The following is an 11609-nucleotide window of genomic DNA, read 5'->3' as shown; positions in this document are numbered from 1 at the left end:
AAGAAAGATCAAAGTAACATTTTAAGGAGAAGAAGAAGGGTGAAGGGAGCTAGGGTTATTCTTGCATTTTACATTTGAATTATCATCTAAATAAGGTAACAAACTCCTCTCAAATAACCAATTTGTTCGATTTTATGTTTTTTGAAATATTAGATACGTTAGTGTGACATAAATCTTGAGCTATGGATTTTGGCTAGTTGAATTGTTGTTTTTATGATTTATTTATGTTTGTTAACATGAAAAATGGATGGATATCAATCTAATTGAAATAATTGATGTTTAAATCATGAATTTTGTGTTAAGGTTTGAAATTTGAAATAGGAGAAAATGTAAATGGATGGTGAATTGAACCAATTGAGTTAGATTTGCTTGTGATGGGTCTTAAATTATGCAGAAACGTATGGTGTCTCTAATGGTGTATAAGGTCAACTAAGAGAGAACAAGTTATCATGCAATAAAATTGTGTTGGCTTAAGAAAGAAAATTATGAGAGAAAATGCATAATGTTGTGTGAGAAATGAATTTTGAATAAATGCAGTTATGTTAAATTAAATGAGTAAAACTTGTATATGGTTGTGAAGTGGAATAATTGAGTACAAAGTCAAATTCATGATGAATTAATGATTGAATGGTAAATGATGTTGTGTGCCAAATGGTATAAGAGAGACAGTGAGCTTAGCTCAATAGCAAGAGACTTCTTCATGAGTTCAAACCCCAGGTAGGTGCCTGACACCTTCAAGAAATCTAATTAATTGTTTAAAAATAGCTGAAAATACTTTAATTATATTCTAGTTTAAATTGAAATGCATGAACAATCAATTGTAAAAATTAATCTCTAGTTAATGAGATTAGTATCCTGATTACTAAGCAGATTGAGAAACTAATCTTTGATTAATGGAAATATGCCTTAATACTAGGAGAATTGAGAAACTAATTTTCTAGTTAATGAGATTAGTGTCATAGTTAATGGACAATTTGAGTGTTGAATTCCTTGATTAATGGGATTCAAGTATAGTCAATAGATAATTAGAGAAACTAAATGTGGAGTGTGAGAATACTAGGAGAATTGAGAAACTAATTTTTTAGTTAATGAGATTAGTGTCATAGTTAATGGACAATTTGAGTGTTGAATTCCTTGATTAATGGGATTCAAGTATAGTAAATAGATAATCAGAGAAATTAAATTTGGAGTGTGAGATTAGTGCCCGGAATAATGGACAATTAGAAAATCTAGATTATTTAGCAATAAATTAAATGTTTGGAATAGACTAGCTAATGTTTACAACATGTCCAAAGAATTTTTTTTAACAAAATTAAATTGTGAAAATAAGTGATGGAATAAGAATACACTGCTTGATAAAGGATTATTTAAATGCTTGTTTGATTGAAAATAACTAATTCTTGTTTAATTGAAAAGCAATTATCACCTAATTTATATATATAATAATCTCCAGGTACTTCACATTATCACACTGATTAGTATCTCTATGTGATAAACCAGTAATAGAAGCAGAAGGATTGGTTACGTGAAGGACTAAGTTACAGAGCTAAATAAGAAAGAAGGATTGGTTAAGCTGAAGAAGGAAGAAGGATTGGTTACGTTAGGATTGATGTTAATTATTCTCTTCTCCTTCTAACCATCTATAATAGAATTGTAACTAATCCTAACTACTTTGTAACTGATAGTAAAAGTTATAATAACTGTCATGACAGCTACAATCTATAACTATATATATGCATGCGTATATACAAATGAAATATAATGAAAATACAATCTTCAGAGAAGAAGAATTTTCCTATTTCTATCTTGGTATCAAAGCTTTTCTAAAAGAGAAACTTCTTTCCCTCTTCGATTCAGCCATAACTTCTACTTCAAGTCACTTCTCCTCTACCTCTAATCCTCTTGGATCTGGGCAAAACACAATAATGGCACTCACTTCATCCTATCAACAGCTCAACCATGCATTACCAGTAAAACTTGATCGAACCAACTATGTTCTGTGGAAATCTTAAATTGACAATGTTGTTTTTGCTAATGGCTTTGAAGATTTCATAGATGGCACCTCTGTCTGTCCAGAAAAAGAATTGAGTGCAGGTGTAATCAATCTAGCGTTCATTACTTGGAGAAGTCAGGATCGCACAATCCTCAGCTGGATTTACTCATCCCTCACACCAGCTATCATGGCACAAATTATTGGACACACTACTTCTCAGTCTGCTTGGAATACATTGGAAAAGACCTTCTCTTTGTCTTCGAGAGCCAGAATAATGCAACTAAGGCTTGAATTGCAATCCACAAAGAAAGGATCCCTGCCTATGATAGACTATATCATGAAGGTGAAAGGAGCTGCAGACAATCTGGCTGCCATTGGAGAACCTGTATCCGAACATGATCAAGTCATGAATCTACTTAGAGGACTCAGTTCTGACTACAATGCAGTAGTTATAGCTATCAATATTAGAGATGATAAAATCTTAGTTGAAGCAATTCATAGTATGCTTCTAGCATTTGAAAATCAACTTGAGCAACAAAGCTCAGCAGATCAAATCTCTGCAATGGTATCCAATTTTGCCTCTTCCTTTAATAACAGAGGTGGTGGAAGGAGATACAATGGCAGTAGAGGACATAGCTACACAAGCTTCACTCCAAATGCCAGCAATTACAACTATAGAAGTCGTGGTTGCGAGGGCAGATATACACAGAGTGGAAGACATAATTCAATCAATTCAGAAAAGCCACAATGTCAGTTATGTGGCAAATTTGGTCATACAGTACACGTTTGTTATCATAGATTTGACATTTCCTATTAAAACTCTTCCAATAATGGTACTAACTCTGTGAACATGAATAATAGAATTCAAAACAATGTACCTGCTATGGTTGCCTCCTTTAATAATATTGTAGATGACAATTGGTACCTTGACTCTAGAGCAAGCCATTACCTGACTCAGGATGCTAGAAATCTAAGCAATTCTACTCCATATACAGGGACAAATAAGGTCACAGTTGGTAATGGTAAGCACTTATCCATTTTCAACATTGGTTCCCATCATCTAGTCTCTAACTCCCGATCATTTCAACTTAGAAAGGTGTTCCATGTTCCATTCATCTCAGCAAACTTGATTAGTGTTGCTAAGTTCTGCTCAGATAATAATGCCTTGATTGAATTTGATCTAATAGTTTCCTTGTGAAGGATCTGCATACAAAGAAGATACTATCACAAGGTAGACTTGAGAATGGACTTTACAAGTTCCCAGTACTGAGCAATAAGAAGATGGCATATGTTGGCATCAAAGACTTTTATGTTTTTCATTCTCCAATCTCCAACACCACTCAGAATAAAATGGACATATGGCATCACAGACTAGGCCATGCTGCCATTGATGTTGTAGCCCAAATATTACAAAGCTGTAATGTTTCCTATGAAAAGAATAAAGCTACTGATTGTTCTATTATATGTTCCTCCTGTCAGCTTGCCAAAAGTCATAGACTGCCAACTCATCTCTCTTCCTCTCGTGCTTCCAAACCATCGGAATTGATTCATAAGGATATATGGGGGCCTACCTCTGAAAAATCCATATCTGGTGCTAAGTACTTTATTCTATTCTTAGATGATTTCTCATGATACACATGGTTCTATCCATTACATATAAAGGATTAAGCTCTCCCAATGTTCCAACAATTCAAACTCCAAGCAGAGAATCAATTTGATGACAATATAAAATATGTGCAGTTTGACAATGGAGGTGAGTTCAAATCCTTCATCACCTTTCTTCGACAAACAGGCTAGTAATATGCATCAATTTTTTTGCCCTTATAACTCAGCTCAAAATGGGAGAGTAGAAAGGAAGCATAGATATGTTGTAGAGACTAGATTGCCCTTACTAGCTCATGATTCGTTGCCTATGAAGTTCTGGCAGTATGCCTTCCAATCAACCACATTTCTCATCAATACAATGTTTAGCAAGTTACTAACAATACCTCACCTTATCTAAATCTTTTTCAAAAACTGTCTGACTACAAGTCTCTGAGAGTGTTTGGTTACCTATGCTATCCCTTCATTCGTCCTTACAACAACCATAAACTGCAATATCGATCGGTTTAGTGCATCTTTATTGGTTATACCCTCAGCAACAAGGGATATTTGTGTCTTGATTATCTTACTGGACGAGTTTATATCACACCTCATATGGTATTTGATGAAACACAATTCCCTTTCACCACTAAATCTCCCCCATCTCAACTTGATGACTATTCCCATCTAGTGATTTGTCTCACAATCCAGTAGATATACCTATCTCAATACATATTGATTCCACTCCCACAACTGCTGATCCTATTTCCTTGAATGAACCTGTAACCTCTCCAATTTCACCTTTTTCTCCTGAATCAGCTCCTACTATTCCAATTCCTGATTCCAGTCTAGCTCCACATATGAAAACAAGGTTAATGAGTGCTATCACTAAAAAGAAGGTTGTTCTAAATCTAATTGCTATCACAGAACCATATACACTCAATCAAGCTCTAAAGGATCCACGTTGGACAAAAACAATGGATCAAGAGATTGCAACCCTTCATCACAATCACACTTGGAATCTTGTTGCTAAGCCTTCTAATGTTAACATCATAGGATGCAAGTGGGTATATAAATTAAAACACAAACCAGATGGGAGCATTGACAGGTATAAAGCTAGACTTGTGGTAAAAGGGTATCATCAAACACTTAACCTTGATTACTTTGAGACATTCAGCCCGGTAGTCAAAGCTGCAACTATCCGCATTATTCTTACCATTGCTCTTAGTTCTCAATGGGAAGTAAGACAGCTTGATATCCACAATGCATTTCTGAATGGTGAACTTGAGGAACAAGTCTACATGTCTCAACCTCCTAGCTACGTGGACACCAAGTTTCTTGCTAAAGTTTGTCGCCTGAGGAAAGCTTTATATGGCTTGAAACAAGCTCCACGAGCTTGGTTCCAATGACTCAGCTCTGCTCTTTTGTAGTAGGGGTTCAACACCTCCAAGACCGATAGCTCTATGTTCATCTCCTTTGGCCAGTCTACAACTTTGATTGTTCTCATCTATGTAGATGATATCCTCATCACAAGCAGCTCACATATGCAAGTAACTTCACTTATTGTTAAACTGAATTCTGAATTTGCATTACGAGATTTGGGAAGACTGGCCTACTTTCTAGGCATTGAAGTCTCTTACTATGACAATTCTATACATCTCAGCCAAACAAAATACATTTCTGACTCACTGCACAGAACAGATATGTTTGGCACCAAGCCTGTCAACTCTCCCAGAGCTGTTGGATAGAATTTATTTAAATTTGAAGGTGAACCTATGGAAGATCCTTTTGGTTATCGCAGTATAGTGGGAGCTCTACAATATCTCATAATTACTCGACCTGACATCGCCTTCGCTGTTAATAAAGCATGTCAGTTTATGCAACAACCGACTTCAACATATTGGCTCTCTGTCAAACGCATTCTTAGATACCTACGTGGAACTATGTATGTTGGCTTACTCATAAGTTCCTCAAATCAGTTGACAATTGAAGGGTTCACCGATGCTGATTGGGCAGCTCAGCCTGACAATCGAAGAAGTGCCAGTGGCTACCTCATTTATCTAGGGGTTAATCTAATTTCATGGTCCTCTACCAAGCAAAAATTAGTCTCTCGTAGCAATGCAGAATCGGAGTATAGGGGACTTGTTCTGGCTACTGTAGAAATTATTTGGATTCAAGCATTGATGCATGAACTATGTGTTCCTACCCTTGTTGTCCTTATACTCTAGTATGGCAACATCAATGCCTATCATATGGCCACACATTCTGTGTTTCACGCACAAACAAAACATATAGAAATTGATCTACACTTCATTCGTGATCAAGTTCTACAAGGGAAAATCGAATTACAATTCGTTCCAACTGAAGACCAGTCTGCTGATATCCTAACTAAACATCTTACAAGCTTAAGATTCTTGTTTCTCAAATCACAATTGTGCCTCTTACCAAGACCCTTTCACTTGCGAGGGGATGATAAACCACTAATAGAAGCAGAAGGATTGGTTACGTGAAGGACTAAGTTACAGAGCTGAAAAAGAAAGAAGGATTGGTTAAGCTGAAGAAGGAAGAAGGATTGGTTGCATTAGGATTGTTGTTAATTATTCTCTTATCCTTCTAACCACCTGTAACAGAATTGTAACTAATCCTAACTACTTTGTAATTGACAGTAACAGTTATAATAACTGTCATGACAGTTACAATCTGTAACTATATAAATGCATGCGTATATACAAATGAAATATAATGAAAATACAATATTTAGAGAAGAAGAATTTTTCTATTTCTATCTCCATGAACTTATGTTTTTTTTTTTTTCAAATTAAATGATGTAATTGGGAGAATGCATATTTTATTGTAATATAATTTTGTATCAAGAAAAAAATGTATTTTGCTTGTATAATATAAGCATGGATAATATAATTAAAGAAGTTGTTTATTTTAAGTAGATTATAATTCCACTGCACATCAATTTTGATATTCTTTTAGCTTACAAATAACTGTACTGTTGTTGCCATAATCATGGAATATTATAACCATCGTTCTATTGAATAAATGAAGAAAAATGAAAACTTGATCTTATGGCCATGTTGATAAAATCCCGGATAATGCAAAAATTATTGAGATTATTGAATACAAGTGGTGAAAATTATTGAATCGATAATTTAGTATAAATAAATATAGAAAAAACTCTTTTAAATTTTTGGAAAAAAAAATGGGTTGTTACAATGTTAATATTTTTTTTGTTTGGTGTGTTTTTTTTATCTCTAAATCTATAGGTATTTTATATTATTGATGGACCTACAAACAGAATAAAAATCACCATCAAGAAGTTTTATGATGAATAATAATCATTTCTAATGTTATTTATGTCAAATAATCATTTCAATTCAAAAAATCAAGCTGTTAGATGAGATCCTAAAATATAAGTTATATTATTCTCTAATATATCATTTTAAGTGAAAGTTCTTTGTACTTGAAACTTGCATAGATCTACATTATCTTGTACTTAATTTTTATCAAATAAATAAAAATTGTGAGATTTGAACTCGTGACTGCTTAATTATCAAAACTCTGATATAATGTCAAAGAATCATTTTAACCCAAAAAATTAAAATATTAAATAAAATCTCAAAATATAATTTATATCGTTCTTTATTAGTTCATAAATAATTTTTTTTAATAGAATCAATGTTTAAATCACGACAAAACAATCCATTGTTAACGTGACAAATTCTAGTTGTGGAGTAGCAATCAAGGTCTGCTACTAAAAAGTAAAAGAATCTATGGATGCATTTTCGATAACAAAATTGAAAGTAGATTCTCTTATTATCATTGTTGCATAATATTTGTGACTGTAGTAGCTTTTGAATTTTGCTTAACTACGTAGAAAAAATTGTTTTTATTAATTAAATAGCTTTATTTTTTGTGTTGTGCTCATGCTTAATTACGCTTTAAATTTTAGTTATGTAAAATTTAAAATAATTTCTTTTTTATTTATAGAGATATTTTTTTATTTATTTTAGATATAAAAATTTATCTCATAATAATTTTATCTAAATACATATTTTAATTTAAAATCTGTTTTTTTAAACCATAACTAAAAATACTTTTTAAAATAATAACCGAAAAAACTATCACCCTAATGTTTATAATAATTAACCCTTACCCCACTCCAGATTTCAGGATCCCCCAATTGCTAGATTGTGTATTTAATCAATGAAACCCTTTGCTTTTGTCTGAAGAAAGTGGCTGGGGGTATTTTGGTAATAGACAATTGATTGTTAGACTGAATTGGAAAGAGACAAACCAGTCCAAAAGAAAAGCAATCATGACGAAGAAAATGAGAAAAACCACACTTGTGGTCTTGGGAAAACCTGGCCGTACTTTGGAGCCATTTAAAACCAGTTAAGAGGTAAGAGCCAAGAGCCAAAGGCAACTCAGGGAAGGAAGTTTACCTCTTGCCTCTAAAAATTTTCGAACAAGTAAAGAAAAGAATTCACAATTTCCCTTTACGGCTTCCTTCTCTCTATATCTATATATTCTCTTCCCTTCTCAGTTTACAACTCCCAAAATCCTCATCTCTCTCTCTCTCTCTCTCTCTCTCTCTCTCTCTCTACTCTCCTCCATGGCGTTGTTTTGTATAAGAATTGCCATAATTCATATTTTTCTTCAACTTTTTCTAACTCCTTCAGGTACTACATGCATTTCTATATATTTCCTTAGTGTTTCATTCTCAAAGCTTCAACATTAATGTACATTTCAACGTTTTTTTTTCCCTTCTTTTATTGGGTTTCCACTAATGTTGTTGCCTGCTTTGTTAACAGACAATTATGGATTTCTACGTGGAGTCACATCCCTTGGTATCAACTATGGTCAAATTGGCAACAATTTGCCACAGCCAGAGAAGGTTCTTGATCTCTTGAGCTCCCTTAAGCTCACAAAGGCAAGAATCTATGATACCAATCCTCAAGTATTGACAGCATTTGCCAACTCCAACGTTGAGTTGATTGTCACTGTTGAAAACCAAATGCTAGCTGTTCTAATGGATCCTCAACAAGCCCTTCAGTGGGTTAGTAACCACATCAAGCCATATTTTCCGGCCACAAGAATTACAGGAATCGCTGTAGGAAATGAGGTCTTCACCGACAGTGATACAACATTACTAGCCTCTGTTGTTCCAGCCATAGTCAGCATTCATGGCGCACTTGCTCAATTAGGCCTAGATACTTACATTCAAGTCTCAACACCCAATTCTTTAGCGGTCCTCGCTGAATCATACCCTCCTTCAGCTGGCAGTTTCAAAACTGAGGTCTCAGGAATCATGTCACAATATTTACAGTTCTTGTCAAGCACTAAAGCACCATTTTGGATCAATGCATACCCATATTTCGCTTACAAGGATAAACCTGATGAGGTACCCTTGGATTATGTGCTCTTTAACCCTAACGCAGGCATGGTTGACCCCTACACCAAGTTACACTACGACAACATGCTGTATGCTCAAGTCGATGCTGTTCTTTTTGCAATTGCCAGAATGGGTTTTGGTGGAATTGAAGTTGGGGTGTCAGAGACTGGTTGGCCATCAAAAGGGGACGCGGATGAAGTTGGTGCCATAGTTGATAATGCAGCAGCCTATAACAAAAATATTTTGAGGAGGCAACTCAAGAACGAAGGCACACCTTTGCGGCCTAACATGAAGCTAGAAGTCTATTTGTTTGCTTTGTTCAACGAGGATATGAAGCCTGGACCAACATCAGAGAGAAATTATGGCCTCTTTCAACCTGATTGTACCATGGTCTACAATGTGGGGATCTCAGCCCTTTCAAGTCCATCATCGACCTCAACGGCTTCCATTTCTCTTACTTCCTCTGCCACAAAGGTAAAAACATAGGTTTCAATTTAATTAAGCATTCGTTAATCCTTCTTTTGATTTTAGTCTGAATATTTAAAATTTATGCATAAGAATAAGAAAAATGTATACGAGGCGGGACCTTCGGCCAAAAGGGGTGTGCCACATATGTAAAGGACCATACTTGTATAAACCATTTGCAACCCTTTATAGAGAAAAAATTGAGATATATTTATATACAAATGCTGTTATTTAATCTTGCTTGGTGAAACAATATAATCTAATTGATTTCTTTTATTTCCTTTCCTTTTCTCCTTAAATGGCGATTACTGTCAAACAGGATACAAGCATGGAAAACTTGGTGTATTTGCAGTTTATGATTTTCCTGACGTTCCATGTTTTCATGAGAAGAGCATGCTAAGCGATCGACAGAGTTGTAAATTTTTTTTTTTTTTTTTTTGTGATAAACTTTGAGGTTTGTGGGTAACCTTCAGAACACGGACCCCAGAACCACCACAATCAGAAAGCGAAGTTCCCATTTTGGACGAACTTAAGAACCAATGAATCTCACAATATTGACAATTGTTTCCACAAAGCATTACATCCTTAATTCCAGCATCTTGCAGAACTACTCTCGATCATGAATTGAGCTTGCTTTCCACGAAACAACAAAGGATCGATACGCAGCATCTTTTATCGTAACTATGCCAGGTATTTAGAACAGTAATTTCTTAATTTAAAAACCTTTTCATTAATTTGCTGTCCTTCTTGCTAGGACATATTTGAGTATGTAATATACTTTGTCATTCGGGGGAAAATATGTAATGGAATTTATAACAATATTGCCAATCTGCCCCTTATTGGCTGCAAAGAAAGGCACCTCCCTCCTTTTGGACGTGGAATCCATCACCGACCTTCCGTGTACAAAGAATTCATAACTTTGCTTTTCCCTTCTCTTTCCTCTCTTAAATTTATATATCTGCAGCCTATAACATATTGTATGAAATAAAGAAAAGCATATAAAATATGTTCGAGACGATGAAGAGCAGCAGGATGTAAAGCGGAGGCTTTGTTTGGTTATTATTATTTTATTTTTTTTGTTAATCCTGAAGCGGGAATTGAGAGCAGCTTTATTCCCTTGGCCAATATAACCGTCAGCATTGAGTCATGCGGCATCCTTTAGGCAAAGGAGCTTTAAATCTGCTCTCTCTCACTTTCACTGTAGAGAACTTATAGATGGATCATGAGGGGACAATCTAAGCTCAGCCTTTGTTAACCTATTCGGGGATGTTCTATCAATTTCACGTCAGCCAACGTGGTGCACATGCAGCCCAGCCATACTGATGGACCCCGACTAGGAATGTTTATTGTTTTTCCATCTTTCTTTTCGCACCCAAATGAAACAGAGAATCATATCAAATTATTTCAATTCCAACCCCATAAAGGAATAGGTGTTCTTCATGCGTGGAAACATTTTTTTTTTTTTCAAACATTCTATTTCTATCCCAAGGCCGAGCCAAAATACTCTATAGTGTCTCACATGTCCAATTGAGTTAATTAGTTATTATAATTTCAATACATTTAATATAGATGTGTTTTCTTTTTCATTCTTAAGTACTCTTCAATACTTACATATTCTTTTCTTAATTTGATGTTCTTTGTAATTTATTCACATTTGTTTTTCAAGAAATATATATAAAAAAAAAACCCGTAATCTAAAGATACAAAATAAATTACCACTTTAGAAATACAGAGTTAAGGTATAAGTTTACTACTCACAAAAAAAATAAAGAATTTGATAGTTTGTTAAAAGGCCAAGTCAATGACTTTTAATTTAAATTTTTCCAAAAGATCTAAATATCTAATTTGATTCAACATTATATATTTGAAACTACCCTTCAAGTATAGAAAAATACCAAAATAATATAATTGAGATCCAAATAAATAATTTTAACATAAAACTAGATAAATAGTAATTTATCACGTGTTTTTGACTTATGAGAAACACAAACAGATACTTAAAAAGCTTAAAAAATAGAATAGACATAACTTCTTATAGGAAATGTCAATGCATGCATGGTTGAATAATTTATAAATATAACATTCTGAACTTAAAAATTATATAGGATATGCTTATTTTTCAATTCAATGAAGACATGTAAATTTAAGCTCAAAGTTGGCTTATAG

The 11609-nt window shown here is 34.1% G+C and overlaps 1 protein-coding gene across 1 annotated transcript; it reads left to right on the top strand.

Moving 5' to 3' along the window:
* Nucleotides 1–7996: 7996 nt before the first annotated feature.
* On the top strand, nucleotides 7997–10262 carry LOC118050751 (glucan endo-1,3-beta-glucosidase 14). Its single transcript, XM_035061195.2, has 3 exons — nucleotides 7997–8265; nucleotides 8398–9452; nucleotides 9763–10262. Exons 1-3 carry the CDS (start codon nucleotides 8199–8201, stop codon nucleotides 9841–9843), a joined length of 1203 nt encoding a protein of 400 aa, XP_034917086.1. The 5' UTR covers nucleotides 7997–8198; the 3' UTR covers nucleotides 9844–10262.
* The last annotated feature ends 1347 nt before the right edge of the window (nucleotides 10263–11609 follow it).

Source organism: Populus alba, chromosome 4 (assembly GCF_005239225.2).
Source record: "Populus alba chromosome 4, ASM523922v2, whole genome shotgun sequence".
Classification (NCBI taxonomy): Eukaryota; Viridiplantae; Streptophyta; class Magnoliopsida; order Malpighiales; family Salicaceae; genus Populus; species Populus alba.
This window is presented reverse-complemented; position numbering and strand designations above follow the sequence as displayed.